The following is a 23,950-nucleotide window of genomic DNA, read 5'->3' on the forward strand; positions in this document are numbered from 1 at the left end:
AGTCTGGAAGGTGCTTTGATTCAGATTGAAGGCTTAATGACTATACGAGAAGTTGGCGAGCAAATTCATGCATTGCTTAGGACTAGTAACAAGTATTATTTTGAATAGAATTGAATATATAACCAATCTCATTTAGTTGGGATAAGACTGAGTTGTGTTGAATTGAATAATCAATCAAATCAATTGTTCTAATCAAAAGATTTAAGCTATCAAAACCCACTCATCCCTAATTACAAATGAATTTAACTTTAAGATCCAAATTAGGAATGCATGAAGATGTTGAAACATCCTAAACCTAGCCCGCTTTCATTGCTGTCCCTATAATCCCTACCCTAGGCCTAATCACAAGGTCATAAATAGCAATTTGGCATACAATGGAAATTTAGTACATCATAAATTCACAAGACAGATATCTTGTTGTTTTGATAGGCTATATTGGATTCTAGAGTCCACATCAACCAAATTAAAAACAGACTAAGTTTCCCTCCACCACCCGGTGAATGGATTCCCATCATCCTAGGGTTCACAAACCCCTCCTAGGTTATAGTATGTGCCCAAAAAACCCTTTGATACCCCCCTATGTGCATTTGAAACCTCTTAGGTGAATGGATTCCCATTCACCGTGGCTGAAGGAAAACTCAGATCATTAAATACTGTCACCCTGGACTAGGGGTGTAAACGGGCCGGTTTCAGTTCGGGCTTTTCGGTCTCGGTGTGACTTATATAGAAACCGAAACCAAACCATTAAGAAATATTCGGTTTCGGTGCGGTTTGGTTTCGGGTCGGTTTTGGTTTATGATAACGGGTTGATATCGGTTTGGTACCGGTTTTATATAACTAGTAAGGTCCGGTTAGTGCTAATTTTTCTTCTCTTTCTCTTTTAAGTACATAAAATATTTCAAATACAATGCATCTTTGTATCCTATGTCCTATGGCCTATGGATACAATTGGTTGGGTAATCACTAACAAAGGATATGAGATAAAGTGAGAAACTATCACAACACATTTAGGGGGCAATGGGGCATTAGGCATTTAGTGATTTACTCATTTATCGGGTTAGGTCGGTTCGATTTGGGTTCGGGCCTAACGGTTTGGGCTACCGGTGCACCGTCGGGCTAGCCCAAACCAAACCAAACCGTTTGCCTTTATGGATCCACAAACCGAACCAAACCATTAAGAGTTCGGTCCGGTGTGGTCCGGGCTGGTTCGGGCCGGTTTCACCGGTTCGGGTTGGGTATTGACACCCCTACCCTGGACTGAATATTTCCATCGTATTTTGCATATTGATCCATCAATTTTGATAAAAAAAAAAAAATTTATAACCATTATCAAGGTTTAATAGAATGTGGATCTTGGCACAATAGTAAAGTTGTTCTATTGTGACCTAGTGGTTGTGGGTTTGAATAAAAAAACATTCTTTTCACGAAAGAGAGGTAAGACTACATACATTATGACTCTGTTCAAACCCCACAACAGCAGTATTCTAAAAATAGATATTACACGTAAATTATATTATATGTTTTCCGAAAATACATTTTATGGTAAACAATTGCATTTCCTCTGGGACCTAGTTAACTCACCACCTAATTTAATGAGACGGGGGGAGGAGGAAAGTTATCTAAGTGCATTTCATGTAAGAATGCTTGTCCACCCATTTATAGTCATAAATACTGTCAAATAATTTGGGTGACCCAATCACCGCTCTATTTACTCTGTTTTTCATATATATACCATGTGCATATAATAAAAGCTAACAAACACACAACTGTCTTTTAGCATTTTTTTTTTTTTTTTTTTTTTTTTTTTTTTCTGGAGGGGGTGGGGGAGGTTATTCGAAAGGAAAGCAAATTCATTTCTTAAATAAATACTGTACTATAGATCAGATACAACAGTAGTAAAAACCTCACCCCAAAGAATATTTTGAGGAGAGAATGAACATGACAACAGAGAAAAGCAACTCAGAACATGCTGGCCCCATAAACAGATAATGAACAAAGTAAAAGCTGTTTAACAATAGCCTTTATTGCCATAATTACGATAGTCATAAATTAAAAACTGTCTAATTTTAACATGGCTGAAAAATCTTTTTCCTCTTTTAAAAAAATATTTTTTTTCTCATAGCCTTTTTAGGGTTGGGGTTTTTTTGGGGGGAGGGGGGGGGGGGTAGGGTTTTCATATTATAGTTAGAATGTAGTTCAATAGCACATGCAGTACAGTATTACCCAAGTCTTTGTTTTGAGTACCATTAAACACATGCCTGTACTGAACCTTTAAAACAGAAACTGTATTGTACCCAAAAAACAGAAACTGTAACAAATTAAAATATGAAGTCGGAATTTCAAATGACTAGTGTACTTATTATAGATTGTAAATCTCTGTATCTTAATAAAAATAAGGGAGAAATAACGCTATCAGATTTTGTAGCATACGCTAGCGCCTCCCTATGTCTATCTCACTCTTCTAGGGTTTTAGTAATCAGTATCGGTCTCGGCCAATACCAATCCGGATCAGACAATATAACCCTGTTTCATTTGAAAAAATGAATATTTTTACAATTTTATCCCTGTCAATACTGATCCACTGATACGGGATCAGTCAGGAATCGGTATCGGTCTGCCGATGCCGATCCCTCAAAACCATGCTCTCCTCCTTAAAAATGATATATATTATATACCTATAAAAAAATTGAAAGTAAACATATAGTCTATACAAGTATATAATAAATTAAGGGTGAGGGAGAAGAAAGAAAAGGAGGATACAAAAGTGAGGTCAATGAAAAATGGGAGCATCCTACTAAACTAAAAGTTACTGAAGATATTGAAGTTGAACATTGGGAACTTGAAGGGATAAAAGGGAAAAAAGAAGTATCGAGTTAAGGATGGAAAGAAGAAAGAACAGGATTATCTAGAATTAGACAATTTGGAGTTTTTTAATGTTCTTGTTGAGCGGGCAGGATCTCTTCCATGTTTTCTGACAGTACAAGAGAAGCACTCAACGAAAAAGCTTCTACAATATTTTTAGTGGCAGTAAGTTTTTGCCGCCACTAAAAATGTGGTTTTAGGGGGAGGGGGGCGGTACCACCCCTAAATGCTAACAAGGTACTACATAGTAGTTATAGTATTACGCTTTTAAAACACTGATTTGTAGAGGTGGTAATTTTTTACCACCATTAATAGTATATTTTTGAGGCAGTAATATAAAACCATCATAAAAGTTATCTTTTAGGCTATGTTTGGATGTCAAGAGATACACATAAATTTATCATTGTGTTATCATCACTTTTGTCTTATTGTGTGTTTTTTTTTTCTTTTCTTTCTTTTCTTTTCTTAGCATCCAAACATAGATTCAATTCGATAAAATTCCAATGCCTCTAATAAAAGGTTTTTCATTATAATAATTATGTATGACAAAAATGTTTTAACAGCAGTATTCAAACCCCCCACTAAAGCCTCTATATCCCAGCAGTTTTTATGAACCGTCACCTATTATTGTTAATTATTAATGATTTAAAAATAGTATCAGATATCGGTCGTATCAGTCGATCTATATTGGTATCGGCCGATCCCGCTATATGTATATCCACCACTAAAGATCTATTATTTAATTCTATATAAGAACAAGAGCCTGAGAAATTAGTGCGGTTTAATATATCCACCTCTAGTGATACATCTATAACGGCTGAATTTTTATCTACCATTAAAGGTTATTTAATTTAATAAAGAACAAAAGCCTAAGAAATTAGTGGCAATTGAGGCTACATTTGGTTGCAATTCCGTTCCATCGGAATGATCTTGACACAAAAGTAAACTTTTTCGATTCCATTATATGAAAATGATCTTTGTTTGAAGTCTTGAAGATTAGCGTTCGGTAAAAAATGTTCCAAAAGTGATCCCAGAATAGAAAAATAACAGAAACTGTGTTTGCCAACCCTTTTATAAAATCACTTCTTACCACTACAACTAATAATTATGTAAATGCCATTACTCTCACACTTATCCCATATAATTACAAAAAAAGTCTATCACATTTGCCACTATAACCAATAATAATTATGAAAATGCTATTACCATTCCATTTAACTGAAATAATTATGAAAATACCATTTCAAATGTGTATCACATACTATGTTTGAATTACCCCATCCATGTAATATAAACAACAATGCATGTCAAAATGAGCACCCATATGGTGCAACCGAAAAAATATACAATAAACAATGGTCCTTACTAATTAGGCTCTGACCATGTTGTCCGCTTCTAGAATCAAATACATGTGGATATGCATACGCTACATAGTTTGCATGAAGTTTGGGTTCCTACTCATCCACCCAAAGAATTGATTGGGGATGATCCCCTTGCACAGGACATGTATAAAAATAATGACCATAGTTTTTCTTTGTATGCGCCATCCTCACAACAACACATAAGAAGCATTTGAAGTTTCTGTCACATTTATGCAAATTATAATGGGCAATCAAGACTACAATGAATCATATGGAATACCATAACATATATTTGTAATATTATTTTTTTGAAAGCATAAAGTATCTTCTCTCCATAAATACAAGGATTTAAAACATGAAAACCATGAGCAATATAAGAAATGTTAAAATAAGAGTGCTTCATAAATCAAATCTCCTCAATGGCTCAATCCCAATGATGTCTTGCTAGCTAATTTGCAATTTTTTTTCCTACGATTATTTATCTCTCTTGATCGTTTACGATAACTACAAGAACCATGAGGAATTGTTGTAGAAAGAACAATATTATCCACCAAATTGATGCCATCGACTATAACTTCATCATTTCCTAATATTGCAAATTCTTCGTTTGATGTTTGTTCTTCGCAGATGTAGTTATGAAATCCACAACAAGCAAGCACAATGTAGCTTTGTTATACGAGGGAGAATGGAGGCATTGCTCTTAGAATATAGAATCTATTTTTCAATACGCTAAAACTGCATTCAATCACATTTCTTAAAAAAGAATGTTTATAGTTGAACATTCCATAACATTCTAGGCTGTCTTCCCCCTCCTCTATAATCTTGCAAGTGATACCTCTCTCTCCTTTGCAAGGTGTCAAATAGCTAGTGAGACTCAGTTACCCTGAGTCTATGACATAATACTTACCTATAATATAAATGATGCAATGAAAAATATTATAAATCACATAGTTGGAGCAAGTAAATTTAAAGTTAACAATTGTTGACTTCATATACCTTGGGGAGGATGAGGAAATTACAAGGTTGAATCTTCTAATGTTGTAGCAAAAACACGATAATTATTAGCACTACCTTTCCAACCCGTATATTGTTACTTTCATATCAAATGAGCTTGCACGCATTACATTCTGGGTTGTTACTCACTTCCATCCTCTACATGGGATTTGTTTTCCCTTAGGGATTATAATAGCAATATGTATACCATCAATGGCACCAATATAATCCTAATATATAAAAAAAGAAATATGTATGTGCTAAACAAAGATGAACACGATTTGTTAAAAATTGTGAACCTATCACAAAAAAATTGACGTTAGCTTAAATATGGGAAGTATTTGGGGTTCACAAAAATCTCAATTGGGACGTTTTTATGGTGCTTCAATATATTCCTTAGCCAATTTAAGCATAGTCTTCAATATTATGCCGAAGTAATGGTTAATATACTCTCCCGAGAGCTGAAATCTTTCTGAAACTGCCCTATTTCCAGTGCCCCCTCTTGTGATTCTAAACATGCACATTGATATTTGTTCATCTATTCTAATGGAACATTTGTCTTCTAACCAACCACAATATTGCATTAGACTACATAGGTTTTAAGAACACGTGTCGTTCCATTCTAAATTATTTGTAACGACGGTCTGCAAGCCTATTCAAGACCTCATATACCCATCCTGCCCCTATTAGTCTCTCATCCCTACACAACTCTCTAGTATAGATAGTTTCGAAAACAATTGTACAAATAAGACCAATGCCAGACCATTGCTCTTCTTCCTCCTCACTAGATGAATCATATGGAATACTATACTCGCCTGCAATAGCTGCTGCATCATATTCATAATATACCGTTATTACTACTTGCATATAAAATGTAATACCATTACAGATCCTTAATAATACACCATAATAAACATCCTATAGCAAACTAAGATACAAAAGTCATCCATCATCTAGCAGGTATTTAGAAATAAAAATAAAAATCCATAAGTATTTAACAAATACATTAATACAATCATCCATATTAAAAATATATTTCAACTTCACCACTCTTAAAATCTCTAAAAGCCAAATTTTATTCTCAAGCTTGTAATGCAATGAAGGTTTCTCTCCACTGCAGGTCCTCCAACATCCGCTTGGTCACCTTGAGAAACAAATCCTTGGGGATACTAGGCAAGGTGTCCAACACTGTAAGACAAGTAGCAATGTTGTGATCTGTACTCACTGGAGGAGAACGAGATGTAGCAAAGATATTAGCGTACCTCTCCACCTTGGCTCGAGATGCATCGACACAGTGGCTTTTAAGGTTTGTGAATTAGTTGTTGTCCTACTCCTCTTCCTAACGGCAGAGGGTGTTCTATCAAGCCTTCCGTTAACACTAGGATGGTCTTCATCTATCTCACAACTCTCATAATCATTCACACCTCTATCCGTATGAGTAGTGTGGAGAGATTGATCAACATCAATATCAACCTCATTCTGTCCATTCTCATCTGGAATATTTATTGCAGTATCAATTGCACCATCCCCACGTGCATACAAATCTCCAAAGATCCTTTATAGTTCAGGCCATTGGGATAGTCCATTTCTCCTAAACTTAGACCGGGTTGGGTTTGCCAGAAAATTTATAAGAACTTACTATTAGACATAACTTATGAAATCTTCTCACTATTACATAATACATAGCGGGAAAAAGGCACTTTTTTCAAAAGCTTGCCTGAATGTGTCTATCCCAGACACTCTCATCCTCAACTGTACAAGTTCTAGTCACAACATTCCCAGTAAAACCTCAAGTCTCCAACAATTTCTTAAAACTGCTATAATCAATCCTCATTTTGTTCATCTTGGTACGGAGTTGTAACATATTAAAAGGATGACCAAAACTTGCCTCAAGCTGGATTTTAATGTTATTCCATCCTGCCTTATTGAATGTGGTTGTTGTCTTATTGCCCTTCTTTACTTGATCTACCATTAACTTCACAAATATGTCCACCTCTTTTTATGACCATTTCCCAGACTAATGATTGAATTTTGAATTACTAATCGTGTCTTCTAAAATTCAAAAAAAGACAAGCTATTAGGTTTATAAAGAGTATTCTTATTAGGTTTTAGAGTCAGCTTAAAACGAATAGCAAAATAAACCCCTGATTCATAGCAATATCATAGTTAAGCATTCAGCAAAGTGGCCAACAAGAACAATAGTAAAACAAGCCCAGTACCATCAGAAGTAGTGAGACAAATAGATAAGCAAACTACTAAACAAATAATTCATAAATCCTACAACATTCTCTTTTTTTTTCCCCCTAGTCACTCTGTTAGCTCTACATATTCGAAGACTGATTCTAAACATTAACCAAGAGGATCTAGATTACTTTCTAGCTGGTGAACAACTCAGCACCAGGATACCTTGATTATATGAATAAAGATATTTTCCTACCAAAAAAAAGGGCCTCTTAACTCTACAAGCAGAGCTATCCCTTTCCCCCCTCCTTTCCTTCATAGTTCATACCCAAGCTAGACTTAGGTCGGTTCCCAAGTGTGTCATCCCTCCATCTTTTCCCATCATATACTCATTATTCTAGAAATTCAAAACCAAGTCATACAATGTCATCTTCCTGCAATCACACAACAAATAACAGTACTATTTCCACTTTTGTCATGTGTAGTATATGAAATCTGCCACCCAGATCTTGAATAACAGTAGAAACAGCAACAAATACAATAGCTATAAGCCACTAAAAACCAGTAATATATTAAAGAAAGAGTAACCTTTCTCAAAGAAAACCCTTTAATTTCTGTTCAAATGGTTAAAACCAAATGGTAATGCAAAGTCACTTACGATGTGTATTTTATAGACCGAAGTGGCCCTTCAATTTCTGCTGATGTAGCGGTGTAGGCATCTAGCGAAGAGCGAACTGTAGGAAAGAAGAAATAGCATAGACAAAATCACATAGGGCAGGTTTGAATCAAACTAGGGCTCCAAAATCGCAACAAAAATGAAGCTTCTGTGGATAGAAATAGAAGGGAGAAGGAGAAAATGCATAATTGAAACTCTCCATTCTGCTACTAGTTCTCCCAATTACGAGTACAATCGTTTTGAAAGAGGGTATATTTACCCTCCACACTTTTCCCTTCTCCCAAATACCAGAAGGGTTTCTAAAACGGATACGTCCGTAATTCGAAAATACCAGCAGGATCCTAAAATCGTGTGAGCTTCCCATTCGCGCAGACAAACTGAGTTACAGAAGAAGAGAAGGAAAGCTTGGAAGAGTGGAAAAGTGGAGGAGGGAGAGAGAGAAAGAAAGAACAGTGAAATTTACCTGTGGAGTTCTTTGCAGTCAAGCGAGGGTTGCAACAGGGAACCCTCAAGGAGGCGCTAGCAGGGAAGACGATGTGAGAGAGAGAGAAAACGGTGAATATGCCGTGGAGTTTCTTTGCAGTCAATCGAGGGTTGAAAGTTGAAACAGGGAAACCTCAAGGAGGCGCTATCGGGGAAGACGATAGAGAGGACGCATGGTTTTAGTACACGGTATCGGATCGGGTATAGTCACCTGCAAAACCGATATATGGAATGGATCGATCGGATCGGATAAATTTACCCCTGATTTCCTTTAAAAAAAACAGGATTTTGACTGTTTTACCCTTTATCTATTGTATCATGATCATTGTTAGCAAAAACGCGTTTAAAACTCTGTTTTAAACATGTTTTCGTTTTTACCGTTTTAAACACGTTTTGTCGTATGCTTCTCAAACTGACCATATCTCTCTCTCCCGAACTTTGATCGGCTTGATTCTTTCACCAACGTAAAGATGACTCGAAGTGCTACATTTTTCATGGTATCGCCTTCAACTCAAAATCAATGCATGGATACTGGAAATAGAAGCATGTATTTCAAATAAAAATTCCTCAATTTATATGAGAATAGTGGCGTTTTTTTGGTTCCCTTTTTTTTGAAATATAAACGTTTAAAACCCATACCGTCCGTTTTCTTTTTTTTACCGTTCTCTGTTTTTTTGACCGTTTTATTTGACCGTCCGTTTGTAATTTTTTACCGTTTAAAATTCGTACCGTAAAACTCCGTTTTATTACCGTTCCCATTTTAGCTAACTATGATCATGATACGGTATCAGTACGGTATATGGAATGGATCGGACAAATTTACCTCTGATTTCCTTTTTTAAAAAAAAAAAATTTTTGATTGTTTTACCCTTTATCTACATTATCACAATACGGTATCAACGCGAAGATCAGCAACTAACAAAACCATTAGACGATACAATTCCGATACCTCAAACCATAAGAGAGAGGACTTCCGATGTAAGGTTGAAAAAAAAATCAGGAATAAATTTCCAAAAAAAGGTTAGGAATAAATTGCAATTTCCACTTTAACTTTGATCTCCAAGAAGTTCTGGATTCGGATATGGATCAAATTCAGATTTTCAACCATCCGTTTACATCTCGATCTTGTATAACCCGGATCTTCCTCCCTCAAACGGATACAATTCACTCTCAATCCATATCTCTTAGATCACGATTCTTTTTTCTTCGTATTCTAGAACTTGTTGAATCTTCAAAAACCCTCAAGATTATTATTTACTTAATTTTTTATTATTAAGTATTCAGATTTTTTTTTCGAATGGATTTTTTTTGGATTTCTCTAAACGAATACGGATATCCCTAAACGAATACGGATACGGATCGATTTGAGTGAAATCACTCTTATAGAGTGCAATCAAATACACCTTTAGTATATTCACTTCTAACTGTGGACATTTACTTAATTGTGTCCATCGCTAAAAGCCTATTATTTAATTCAACAAGACGAACAAAACCCTAAGAAATTGGTGACGGTTAATTATTTCCACCTCTAAATATCGGCCTTAGGGATGGTAATTTTTTATGACCACAAAGACCTATTATTTAACTGATTAAAGAAAAAAATTCATAAACAATTAGTGGTAGTTTAATAATTCCGCCACTTCTATCAAAAAATATAATAAAAAAATAATAATCCCGCCCATAAATGATTAAATGTACTAATACTTTAATGGGAGAAAGTTCTCTGTCCGGGAGTGTGGTCGACACCAGCACTCCCTTGAGTCTATCTCTCTCCTCCCCATATGAAAAGACCCTTCTGCCCCCTTATTTTGAGGAGAGAGATAGACACATGGGAGTGCTGGCGTAGGTCACACTCCCAAACAGAAAACTACTTCCCTACTTTAATTTACGTGCCCTTGAGGTTCTTAAAAGTTAACATATGCCACCAGCATCCACTCTCATCCCTCGTCCCATCGAATCTTTATCCCCTCAATTTATCTGTCCGTCAATTTCTTCGATTCCATCTACTAGAGGAAAAAATGACCACTCTATCCCCCACCCGAATATACGGCCCAAGTGGGGTTCACCTCCCTCTATTAGAGAGAATTGAGAAAACTAATGGACAGGCAAATTGATATGATAATTTTCCCTCGTCCCATCACCCTTTCCTTCCTCCCCTATACCCGCCCCTTCCTTTCCTTTTCCTACAATCTAACTCCCTCAGCCTTGCAACCGCGTCTTTTTCCTCTTCTTTGAATACTACATCACTCATCCTCCCTATACACAACCGCGCTTCTTTCCTCCCCTGTCCCTGCCCAATCCCTGCAACCCCACCCCCTTGGTTGTGGTTCTGTTTTTTATTTTTTATTTTAGGGTTTTTGATAAATGCCCCCTAAAAATGTCTATTTGTCCAAATGCCTCCTTATAATTTTTCTAATTGCAAATGTCTTTTTACGTTCAAAACAATGTAGTACTGAGATTAGTTTTAGAGAATTTAATAACCAAAATGCCGATAAAAATCAATCAAAATTAAAAAATAAAGTGATCAAATTGCCCTCGTCTTCCCCACCAAATAATTTAGGGTTTGAAATGAAAATAAAAATAACCCTAAAATTAATTAAAAAACCATCTTCCCCAAATCCGTTTCATTGTTAAACCCTAATTTTGTTGTTTCTTCTAATTTCTGAACGGATCGAATCGCATTCTCACATCTAACTTCATTCTCCAATCGATTAAGCTCAACTTTCACCGGATCCAAACCGTGCAACAGATTTATAAAGTCATCCGCATCCAAACTCGGCGTCACCGACGTCCTCCTCCTCGCCGACGTCTTCCCTTCCTTAAACGATCCTGAAATCGTCAATGGAGCCGTCGGCATCGGCGACAAAGCCGGAACAACACCATCATTCACCACCGAACGGCCATTGCCAACGCCACCGTTGTAACTCAACTCTGGCGTTGCTGGACTAACACTATCGCCGTAAAATCACATCTGAATGTAACAAAATCCCCAAATCTTCAACCACTCGAAGATTATGGTTTCTCCTGTACACAATCTCCTATTTCCGCTTTTCAACTGGTTCCTTTCGACCGCTAGATTTAGAGAGAGGAACTACAACAAGAGAGAGAGAGAAGAGAAGAGCCGTTGAGTAGTCGTTGTTTCGCTTTCTTCCTCTGCAACGACCATAAGAGAGATTTTGGTGAAGTCTAGAGAGAGAAACGAAATGCATTTGCTTCTCTCTCTTGTATTTCTGCTTTAAATCGGCTTCGCCAATCAACCCCGATAAGCTACCTGGATTTTGGACGGAGAAACCCTGTTTCTGGCTAAAGGACAGGGGAGCTCTTGAATCGGAGTAACCATGATCACAACCAAGTAATTAACACACACAGAGAGAAGAAAAAGAAAAGAGCAAATAAAACCCCAAATCGGAATCAAAGGCTGTATTAAACTTCAAACTGAAAACTGAAAAAATCCTTAATCCAAATTTAACACTAATTCCCCATTAATATCTAATTCTTAGAAACTTCCCATAGGATCCTTTCTGTTTTGGCGACTCGACGCAGACCCTTTCTGGTGAATAACGTCAATTTTTTAGAACTTGCCCATGGCAATCTTGAAAGAACTCATCGCAATCATTTTGGCGACTTCATCGGAATTGTCGTAATCGTAAGAATTCTTAGAACCTGGTCGTTGGAATCCATCAGAATCGTCTCCATCCTTCCTGTACTCATCTTATTCCGAACTTAGCGTTCGTGTGACACCAGAGATGCTATCACCCTGGTGCGCCCTGTACATCTCTCTTCCCTCTCTCCCTTTTGATGATCAGAGAAGCGAGGGATTACTACTATGGACACCGAAGCAACCTGTGTGACACCACCGCTGTTGCAACCTCTGTGCGACACCACCACTGCTGCAATGTCCTCTGGGGATCAAACCCCATTTCAGATTTTCAGTTTCAAACCCTAAACCATTTGGGGAAGATGACGGCAATTTAATCATTTTATTTTTTAATTTTAGTTAATTTTTATCTATTTTAGTCATTAAATTTCCTAAAACTAACCTCTAACGTCTCAGATTTAACTGATTGGACTAAAATGCTACACGATTTAGAAAGTAAAGAGGCATTTGCATTTAAAAAAGTTGTAAGAACGCATTTAAATAAATGGACATTTTTAGAGAGGCATTTGTCAAAAACCCTCTATTTTATTTAAAAGAATGGGTTCCAGCCATACCCCGCCCTAAGCCAGTCACCGTCTCCCTCTCCCACTCTCACTCTACCTTTCCCTACCCCCTCCCTCCCTACCTCCCTACAATCCCTTTGTGAAAGGCGAAGAAGAAACATTAAAGTGCGAGGTGCAGGTTGGGTGATAAGAAGTTAAAAATAATAGGTTGAGTAAAGGATCATAGAGATTGAAATAAAAAATGGGAGGAATTCATTGCTGCTAAAAAAAAGAGATCTAGAGAGAAGAATGGGGGAAAGAGAAGGTTCGCGTCTGGCGATCAGGCTGAACTCGTGCTTGAAGGGGGTGGATTTCCTTTGAGTCGCCAAACGTTTTACGTTGATAGCTAAAATTTTCTCTTGGTTAATTTGTTAATTGAGTGAATTTTGTGAGAGATACATGGTTTAAGTTTGAAATACATGGTTTGGGAAGAGGGTTTGAGGTTCGGTGGATAAGTTTTCGAAAGTTAATGGTTGGTTGGGAGTTCGCAGAAGGAGGAGACGGAGATGATGAAGAAGAGCGTAAAAAATTGTAAAAATGAAAAGTTAAATATTTAATATTTTAAGCATTAGTGGGTCCCACTTAAGCTGTTGGTGTAAAAAGGAACAAAAAACATAAAAACCATGAGGGTTTATTGAAGAGCGGTAGGGAAAAAATCTTGTTGCTACACGTACAGCAGGAATGTTCCTGCTAGAAAGCTAGCAGTCAAGGAAATGGAATAATTCACTTCTTCTTTGGGTTCATAAATACTTTCCTAGGTTTTAGTATTTTCTAAAATACCTCTTAAGATTTCATTTCCTTGGCTGCCTGCACTAGTAGCAGGAACATTGCCCGTGTTACCTCTTCTACGGGGAACAAGGAAATGATCCAGAGTTCCAGATTCGTCATTTTCTACTTTTGTTCCAGCATTAGGTATGAGAAGGCAGCTGAGTTATTCAAAATCCCGGACGGATCTTTATCACCTCCAGTTCCCTGTCCGGCTCAGTTTCCCAGTTCCTCTAATAAGGGGAGACGGGAATGACTACCCTACCTCTGCCCAAACACTACCCGAGTGGGATCCACTACCCCCTATTAGAGGAACTGGGGAACTGGGCCGGACAGAAAATTGGAGATAATTTTCCAGTCTCGGACCTCCCATACTTTATGACACCTCTGAACGTTTGTGAACCGGCAGTCCACTCCTCTCTCTCTCTATCTCTCTCTCCCCCCTACGTGGAGTCTTGTCTAACATTGTGGTTGTGAGCTGGATTTCATATGCCCTTCCCACGTGGGAAATCTCTCTCTTTCTATATAAGGTGGGAAGAACTAGTTGGGCATAGCTTGAATCTGCTGGCTCATCTTTCAGTCAAAGTAAAAAATTGTAAGGAATCCTGTATCGGTGAGAGTTCAGATCTGCTACCCACATGGAGACGGGTGGGGACAGATCTGAACCCTCCATGGGGGTGTAGGACCTGCCTCTAGGGTGTGGGACCCATACCCCATGGAGGGGTCAGATCTGTCCCCACCCGTCCCCTATCGGTGATGTTTTTGATACAGTGAAGGAAGCTGAAAGTACTCTTTAGAACAGTCAATGTGTTCTATGTCAGGATCCTTCCAATGTTGTCCTTTTGGAACAGGAAAGAGTAGCTAAGCTGCTAAGGTTAGTCGATCTGGATAGCAACTCATCTTAAGCAGAAGTCTCGTTTACAATTGCTTCAGTTGGGTTATGGGAATAACAGCTTCTTCTATAAATTGGTTAAGAGCAGACAGAATATTAACCACATTCTTGAAGTCAAAGAGAGAGGACTGGTCCCTTGTCAACAACCTAGCTTTAATTAAAGAGGAGGTTGAGGTACTTTAAGGTCCCGTTTGTTTAGCAGAATTGTGGGGGTGGGATTCTTAAGGGATTGAGACTCACATGATAGTGGAAAATTATCATCTCCATTTATCTGTCTTTCCATTTTCTCCATTTCATCTAATAGGGAGAAGTGGATCCCATCCGAGCAGTGTGTTCGGGCAAGGGATAGGGTAATCATTTCTACCCCCCTAAGATATGAAATGGAGGAAAGGGAGGGGCAGCTAAATGAAGACCCCTGATAGTGGATTGGGAATACTGAACCGACAAGCACGGAAAAGTTAAAAGTCCCATTTAATTTTTTTTTTTTATTAAGAGCTTGTATAATAGGAGGGGGGAGGTTAGGGGATGGGGATAGGCTCCAAGGTGGTTTAAACTCATGACCTCTTATTTGAGGAGTTGATCTTTTGCCAACTGAACTGATCCCTTGGGGTATTTTTCCAGTTTATACTTGTTCGATTGAGAGAGAGGATAGGAGTACCATAGGGCGACTAATCTGAATATGGACTCTAATATTTTGGGTCACTCAGTTGATAGAAGCCGATGTATTATCTGTGTTGTTTAAACTGATTTTCTGGTTTTTTTTTTTTATCAAAAAAAATGTGATGGACCATATAATCGAGGTAAACTGAACATGTGGAGTATCGAGAGGAAACAATGTCTATCCAACGGCCATAATTGCAAGGGGCATGATTAGCACATGGCAATTGTCCTCATCAACGCCAATAATAATATCTCTTTATAAGATGGGTAAAAGTTAGGAGTTGATTTTTAAAAAGTATTATTATTATAAATTCTTACATTAAAAATATATGGGTTGGTGGCGCAGTTGGCTAGCGCGTAGGTCTCATAGCAATGTAGAGATATCCTGAGGTCGAGAGTTCGAGCCTCTCTCACCCCATTATTTTTTAAAATTATTGATTTTTTTTTTCTCAAATTGAAACAACAAAGAGGTAGCCGAGCCTCATTTCTCACAAAAGAAATTATAGGGACATTCCAATCTACTAATCACGTTCACTTGATAAGTGGCTTGGTAACTAATACTCCACCGGACAAGTACTCCTAATATAATCTTAAAAACAAAACCATAGGATAGGCACGTAACACATTTTTAGTATTGGGTGAATCACTCACGTCATACGAATGGCTGTGTAGACAACGATAGCATCCGCATGGTACCCATGATCAAGGTAGGATAGAGAAATATTTAACCAAAAAAAAATTTCGTGACAAGACGGACGATACACTGACTAAGCAAGATGCGTGGGCCTCCTTTGCAGTGCGACACAACGTGTAGCGCATATCTTACGGTCTGCAGTGTACGGATACGCAGCCCAACCACCCTATCCAAACAAAATATTTCTACTATGGCAGTTGCGCTTGGGTTTTCTTGTATTGGGTTTAATAGTCGGGAGCTTCTACTTTTAGTTCTTTCGGTAATCGATTTTCAGGCTTAATGATTTTTAGTGAATAGAAAGCATCTCACTATACAGCTCTATAAGATGAGTCTTGAGGGAATTTTATTATACAGAAAAAGAAATATTATACAGAAAGCTTTATTTTGGTAGAGTAATCTAAACATATGGGAAAGAATGAAAAGAACTCATATGAAATCACATCTAAATACACTACTGGTAGGATCATTTTATATGGGAAAATGGCATAAGACCTAGCTGTTGAAATGAAAACTTATTCACGATGCAGAAAACACACCAAGAAAAAATAATCATTCAACCACAATACAAGGATATAGGTGGTTCAGCAAAGTGCCTATACATTCACGGTGAGATGAGAGAAGCCTTCACTAAAAATGGAGAAAATAAGTATGGGGATCCAGATTAGTCTAATATTTTGATCATTAATTGATCATGACATAGACATACTCAAATCTGGAGCTGGAGAATCTGACACAAGGCAGCTATTAAGAGCATGATAGATTGGTTCCAGATATGGCCATGCTGAAACCAAACACCCTCAGCATGCTTACATAAATTACTCCCAGCCATCAACCCCTAAGGCCTTCAGGGAAACACAGGCCATGCACACCTCAGCTCCCTGTTTCCTTCTTATTTTTTTTTATCTATTATGATCATCAAACTGCTCAAAAAGCTCATTTTAAGTACAAAGGCAAAGAGCTTGACAAATGGATAAATATACATTTGAATTCGTTGGTTAACCTGAAATTTCTCGTTTTATGTGCTTTCAGGCTAATAAATTATCAGGTGAATGGAATTGATAAACAAAACAGAATGAGAATAAGCAGAACCACCCTCCCCCCCCCCCCCCCCTAAAATATTCTTTTCTCATGGCCTATCAATCTATATTTCAAAATTTAAACCAAAAACAAAACAATACCTATTACTGCACTCACCACTGCTCCCCTTCCAACCTAATCCAGAGATCCTAGGATCAAATTTCCCCTTTGCAAATACATACATTGTCAATTGGAACTCGTCTTTGAAAGAACAAAAATTTATGGATTGGTGAGGGCAAGTGTGAGATGAATAAACAGGTGATGACACTACCACAACTATCTTCTACTATTTGCAGTCTTGGCTTTGTTGAGGTCAGCAAGCTCTTCAATGAGTTTCCTTTCGTCACTGCTCAACCTTTTTGGGATCTCAACTTGCACACGAACCAACTGATCACCCCTCATGTTATTCTTATTTAGTAATGGCACACCTTTCTTTGCCATCACCAGTGTTGTGCCTGGCTGGGTACCAGAAGGAATCTTCAAATCGACCATGCCATCCACTGTCGGAACCTTGGTTGCGGTCCCTAATATGGCATCGATGTATGACACCTTGCAGGTGTAGAGAATGTTGGTGTCATCACGTTTAAGTACAGGGTCTGGGAGAACATCAATAGCAACAAAAAGGTCACCAGGTGCTCCACCCCTCTTTCCAGCATCACCTTCTGATCGGACCCTCAACCGGCTACCTGAGTCCACACCAGGAGGAACTTTCAGACTAATCCGCTTTGTCCTCCTGACTCGCCCATCTCCCCCACATGTATTGCAAGGGGTAGACATCTCACCAGTCCCCCCACAAGCTGAACAGGTCATTACTTGCTGGAAAACCCCCAATGGGGTCCTTGCCGATGCAACAACTTGACCCTGCCCACCACATGTGCTACATTTAGTTGGCTTGGTCCCTGGTTTCGCTCCCGATCCATTGCAGGTACCACAGGTCTCAAGCCGGGTTACCTCAATCTCTTTTTCCACCCCAAAAACTGCTTCCTTAAAATTCAATACTAGATTGTAAATCTGGTCATCGCCATCCACTGCCCTACGTCTGGAACCTCTGCCTCCCATACCCATGCCCCCGCCCATACCACCCATGCCTTCAAATAATGACTCAAACAAATCAAATGGGCTGCTGAAATCCTGTACGAGAAGGTACATGTTACTTGCATGGAAAAACAGAAATAATACATCATGAAATTTTAATCAGCGATCCTCCCTCCCTGCTCTTCTACCTAGAAAAGAAAAGGAAAAAGGGAACTTACCCCCATGCCCATACCAGCACCTTTAAGCCCAGCCTCCCCATACTTATCATATAAGGACCGTTTCTCATCATCTGACAGGACCTGCAGAAAATGTAATCTGGTTTGTAAGCAAATAACTCAATCCATAGATGTCATTTATGATGAAGAATTATAATAATATTGGCCTCTTACCTCATAGGCATTACTTATGTCCTTGAATTTCTGCTCCGCTCCAGATTCTCTGTGATGGAGCAAAAGTTATTGCCCATGAGTGATTGTAAGAAGCAGAACCAAACATAGAACATTATGCACACCAATGATTCGTGTACATTTTGCCCACAAAAACTAACGTAGATGCCAAGGGGAAGGGAGTTTTTTTTTTTTTTGGAGGGGATGGGGAGGAGGGGAAGAACTCCAATTAGACCTGGTCATAGCTGTTTCAGAAAATATATTGATCCTCCTAACATTTTTGAAATAACACCAACCCGTTGCTTTCCCATGCATAAGTGTCAGAAATAACCTTTTCTTCCAGATGAACTCTTCACCTAATGGTAGTTTCTCTTCTATATCCCTATTCGTTGCTTTGTGGAGGATATTTAATCCTGAGGACCCTGAAACATCTTTGCGTTCCATAACCTAAAACAGGTTACTTGGGGACACCATATCCCCTTGAAATATAAGGCTGTGGGCTGAAGTTTTGCACACAAGAAGGTTCTCATTTTGGATTTGTTTCAAAAGAGATGTATGAGGAGGTATCCCTCTCCTAATGCTGGCCTTGCATCAAAGGAGGATAGAAATATGGGGACCACAGTTTCCTCTTATTGTTCCTAGGCCAGGAAAGTTTAGTGCCATTTCTTAATAGGTTTTTCTTCTTCTTCTTTTCCAGGAAATTCAATCATCCTCAATCTTTCAAAACAATTTCCGTGGATACAAATTCATTACAAATACAAGAAATAAGCTCTAAGATATCAAAACCAAAGACCTAAATTCAATCTGAGTTGAAGGTCTGAGAAACTGAGCTAAGCCCCACTCATAACTAAAAAACCAAATTTTAGTTAGACTTTTATCTGATTTCCAGCAGAAACAATGGGGAAGAGAACCCTAATAGATTCAACTGGCGAAGTTTGAGATGGAAAACCCAGAATTGCAGATATGAACCTAATAACAATCTAGAGGAGTAATCTGGAATGGAAGCAAGAAAACAGAGCATTCTAACAACAGATGATATCAGTAGCAATATAGCAGCTAATTAGCAGCATTAACAATGGTCAGGCCAAAGAGAAAGTGCTCGCAGTTCTGTCTATTAACAGAGGACTGTTAAACTTTTCGCTGAAAGGGAACTTCCCAAAGCCCCTTAGCTTACCTGCTAACGACTCTTCTTGCCCGAGTAATCACTAAAGACTCATCAAGTGGTGAGCTTAACCAATGGCCCGCCTACAAAATAAAAAACTGATATAAAATTAAAAACTAGCCCTCTACTTAAGAAAAGATTACTCCTATGCAACCAACCCCTATTCAACCCAGCCCATTGTATTAGTACACCCCACATGCCATCTCTTCACCGCTGCTCTTGTCTACTGAATCATAGGCCACTGATTTGGTATTCAATCCCATGCCAGGCTTTAAGGCTTCATCCAATGAGGAAAATATGAACTAGCACCTCCTTTTTTAATTGACCTAATATGAGGGTCTTATTAATGGCTCAGACCATCTTTGAAAGGCTTATTCCTCGACTCGCCTTTTCAGCAAATATCTCATTCAAATAGAAAACAAAATCGACAGATGAAGTGGCAGATAATTTAGCTGAACAAGGTATGGTATAGCTTATGTGTTTGTTTTTTATGGGGGTGGGGGGAGGGAGCAGTGTTCCTCTTTGGAGCAGTGTTCCTCTTTGAGATGTATTTGTGGGACCATGATGCTGTTTTTCGTATTTTTGTTCCGTGGAGTGGCCTAAGGAGCCTCTACGAAGTTTTATCACCAATTGCATTAAAAAAAAAACCCACTTTTGAAACCTATTGTCAACAAATGTACCCAAGCACCATCACCACCTCACTTTGTAGGGATTGGCATGGATCAAGTCCAACACATATTCCAATAACACCAGACCTACCATTATCCTATTAGAATATTGGTCGACTCCCAAAGCATGTTGGGACAGGTAGAGCATGTGGTTTTGCACAAAATCAACTCTAGTCCAGTATGGGTTTGATGGGTACTCAACAATAAGTAGTTTTACTTATTGTTTTTATTATAAACACATGTATCGTGCAGCCTGCTCCATACATAGATTTTTGTTGATAACAAAGAATGTTGGTTGATGAGGAGGAATTTGATGCAAAGTTTCAAAGAGTAACGAGAACAGGACTGTTATTTAAGAAACAGTGGGAATACTTCATAACTAGTTATGAAATTTCACATTTCTTCCAATATGATCCACCATATAAGTCATTATTTTGTTCAAACTCAGCTTAGGTCTGTGATTTTCTTCTAGCAGGTGAATAGCTATGGAATCTTATCACAATGTTCAAGGTCTATCCTGACAAGGTGCAAATTTCAGACCTACCACCATCCATCAACTAGCCCCCTAATCTTTCAACTTTCCCTACTTAACAAACCAAAAAAAAAATCCTGATCAATCCATCACTGACAAATATTCAGCTTTGGAAATTAAAATTACTTAATCTCCCATCTTTCATCACTTCCCATATTCAGCTCCCAATATCCAAGCATGGAACTTGGAAGACCATATGGCCTAGGCTACATTAAATTGGTTGTTGAATGCATTTCTAATCACTCGACCAAATGCTCACTTTACACACGAAGCAATTGTGAATGTGCCCATGGTTCAAAATTTGATCAATATTTCGATCAAAATTAGCAAAATGATTAAAAGAGTGTATCATTTCAGCCATTTCACTGAACCTCTTTCACCCATCTCGACTCTTTCGCCAGCGAAAGAACCAAAACTAGCAAAAGGGTCTACAAAACCCCAGTTTTGGCCAAAAACCCAACTTTTGCTGTTGTCCTCCTTCAACCCTTGGACTTTGATTGCGGAGCATCATTTTCAACATTGTAAGTTTGAATGTAAATTCTCACATTCCTTCCAATTTCTTGTGTTTTTTGGCTTGAAGCCTCAAACAGAATGAATAGCAGTACTTCATCACGATACCAACATCCTGTGTGCATGAAACAAATGTTTGACATGGCTTTGCTATGTTTCTGAACATGGGGATTTTCTTGAAACAAATTTTCGAAAAAAATTTGGGGTCAAAATAGCTTGGCTGGGCTCAATTTTTTATATGTCAGACTCCATAGGTTGATTTGCAAGTTCATGTAGATGGCTTTGAATTTCTACCTGAAAATTCATCTTTTTTATTCTCTGATTTCAAAAAATGGTTTTAAATTCCAGAAATTATTTTTAAAAAAAAAGGGACTAACATTCCGTTTGGATTAAAAAAACATCAAACATTATCAAAATATTGTTGTTATGCTATTCAACTGAAAATGGTTATTAATGTGTCGTCCCATAATTATTGTTAATTAGGTAATTTCTATTATTTAGAGTATTAAAAAATTATTTGGAAAAAATATAAAACTTATCGGAAAAATCAGATAAATGGCTTTCTAGTTGTTTCAGAAGTGTTAATTGATGCAGGCTTGGATGTTTGGAAAATTATAGCTAACTGCATTCTTGAACATTGGATGCAAGTAATGGTACTCATAGTGATGATGATGATGGGAGGGAGATACCTACAACAATAGATATAAGTGATTTCTAGAAGGAGAGGAAGAGGAATTGATGTGGTATTCAAATCACCGAAGGTAGGGTTAGAAAACCTCATGTAAATCCAGGATCGCAGAGATTAGGCACTCAAAATAGAAACCAGAATTTAGCGAGTACCAGAAATAGAAATTCCCAAAATTGTAACTTCCCAAAATGTTAACTCAGATTTAGCAGTTGCTGAAAGTAGAAACCAGATTTGGAAAGGTGCAGAAAGTGATAGAGTACTGAAAATAGATAACTGGAACCAGAAATTAAAACTTGATGGAAAAGGTTGAAAATTAGAAACTGAGATTTTTAGTTACTACCGAAATTTAATAACTAAATCAAGGAATAGCAACTGAGTACCAATTTAGAAACACATAACAGATTTAGTAACCAAGTAATACTGAAATAGGAACAACAACAACATAGCCGTATCCCAATTCCCAACTAAATGGAAGTGAATCAGAATTATGAACTTGTTGTAAAAATAGAAGTAGAGAGGGCTATCAGTGTTATAACAGCAGTCAAAACCAGGCAGTAAACTGCCAACAAAACAGTGACATGATGGGCTGATAATAGGCTGCATCGGCTGTAAAAATCCAGGTCTGAAACTAAGAGGAACAATGCTAATGGTTAGGAATCAAAATAGCAGATCAAAGGATAAATAGAAACAACAATAGAATGCAAAAGGGTATTTCTATAAATTTTGGCCAAATCTACCAGATTTCACCAAAATAATTGGGTTTTTGGCAGGAAGCGAAAAAGGGTACCTTGCCGAGATCTTGAACCCTGAATCTACCCTAGTAATCCAAAGAGGAGATGCAAAACAACACATAAGACTTGCAAGAGAAAAAAAATGCATGTCCTGAATTCATATGTTGCTTGCAGCCACATATCCCCCAAGTCAAGTGGTGGAATCTTACTAGATGATCCTACCAAGGTAGTGTTATGAAAATCACACTCAAATCATTTAAATAGGTCTATTTACTTATGTCTTATTCAATCTTAGTAAATAAAACTATTTACTCATAAATGCACCTTAAATTGGATATAACTAATATATTCCCAAAGTGATAGAATAATAACAGTTTAGTCCCTGCACTTAATAATATCGTATAATGGACCTTCAAGTATGTAATAAATTACTGTCACCACCCTAGTCCATTGAAACAGCTAATTTAGAGAATCTTGATCATCAATTCGACAAAAAACTTTTCAAAAACCCTACCTATTCAAATATCATTATTAATAAATAATAATATTTTAAATTCTTTTACAAACTACTTACAAAACTGCTACCAAGTTCGAAATTTCTTTCAATCAGAATCAGATGTTTGTCTCAAAATATTCAACCTTTTCGGGAAGTGGATTCCTTATTGAGCATATCTTCCATTCCCCAACAAACATTGTAAATCCAGTGCACTGATATATAGCCAGTAGAGGCATCAACAGTTAGTACACCAAAACGCACAAAGTCTGACTACAACAATAAGGACCTCTCAGGTCAGGAGATCAAAATGAACTATCACAGAGAATCTTGTTTCTCAAACTACTGACAGTAATCCATACAAGATTCTTAATTGATCCTATTCAATACACACAAATATGAATACTCGCATTTGTGTTTTGGAATCACCATTCTCATAAACACACAATGCGACGACACCATACGAACAGAGTAGCCAATTTTGTGCCTAGTTGCAAACAATTAATGTCTAACCTTAGGACAAACAATTGCCCAAGGAAATCAATGCAAATTAAAATCATTTAAACACTTTAAATTGGGTTTGATGGATGCATAAATCCAACATCTGCCAAATTATTTTTGCCCTTTTTTGGGTGGCAGTAAGCAATAAAATTCAAATAAGGTTGTTATACGACTAAGCAGGGGAAATCTATTTAGTATTAAGGCCAAAAGTAAGGATTATACACCCCAGAATATGGATCTTACCACTAAGATTTGCAAGATAGATAACTTACTTTCTAAGATATATAAGTAAAAAGTGTAGATGTTTAAATTGTCCTTTTGGAGACATCCAATAAAAATGGAAGAACAAAAAATGATACATAAAATATTATACTTCAACATCCAACATTCAGCAGAGGTA

General features: G+C 37.6%; 1 protein-coding gene across 1 annotated transcript in view; it reads right to left on the reverse strand.

Moving 5' to 3' along the window:
* Nucleotides 1-16,779: 16,779 nt before the first annotated feature.
* Nucleotides 16,780-23,950, reverse strand: part of LOC122669472 (chaperone protein dnaJ A7A, chloroplastic-like) — a 33,073-nt gene continuing 25,902 nt past the window's right edge. The window contains exons 6-8 of the mRNA XM_043866245.1: nucleotides 18,269-18,317; nucleotides 18,098-18,178; nucleotides 16,780-17,975 (exon numbers count right to left, since the gene is read on the reverse strand). Coding sequence (XP_043722180.1) covers nucleotides 17,121-17,975; nucleotides 18,098-18,178; nucleotides 18,269-18,317 — 985 coding nt within the window. The 3' untranslated portion in view covers nucleotides 16,780-17,120. The remainder of the gene's footprint in view (nucleotides 17,976-18,097; nucleotides 18,179-18,268; nucleotides 18,318-23,950) is intronic.

The sequence above is a fragment of the Telopea speciosissima genome, chromosome 1, assembly GCF_018873765.1.
Source record: "Telopea speciosissima isolate NSW1024214 ecotype Mountain lineage chromosome 1, Tspe_v1, whole genome shotgun sequence".
Taxonomy (NCBI): Eukaryota; Viridiplantae; Streptophyta; class Magnoliopsida; order Proteales; family Proteaceae; genus Telopea; species Telopea speciosissima.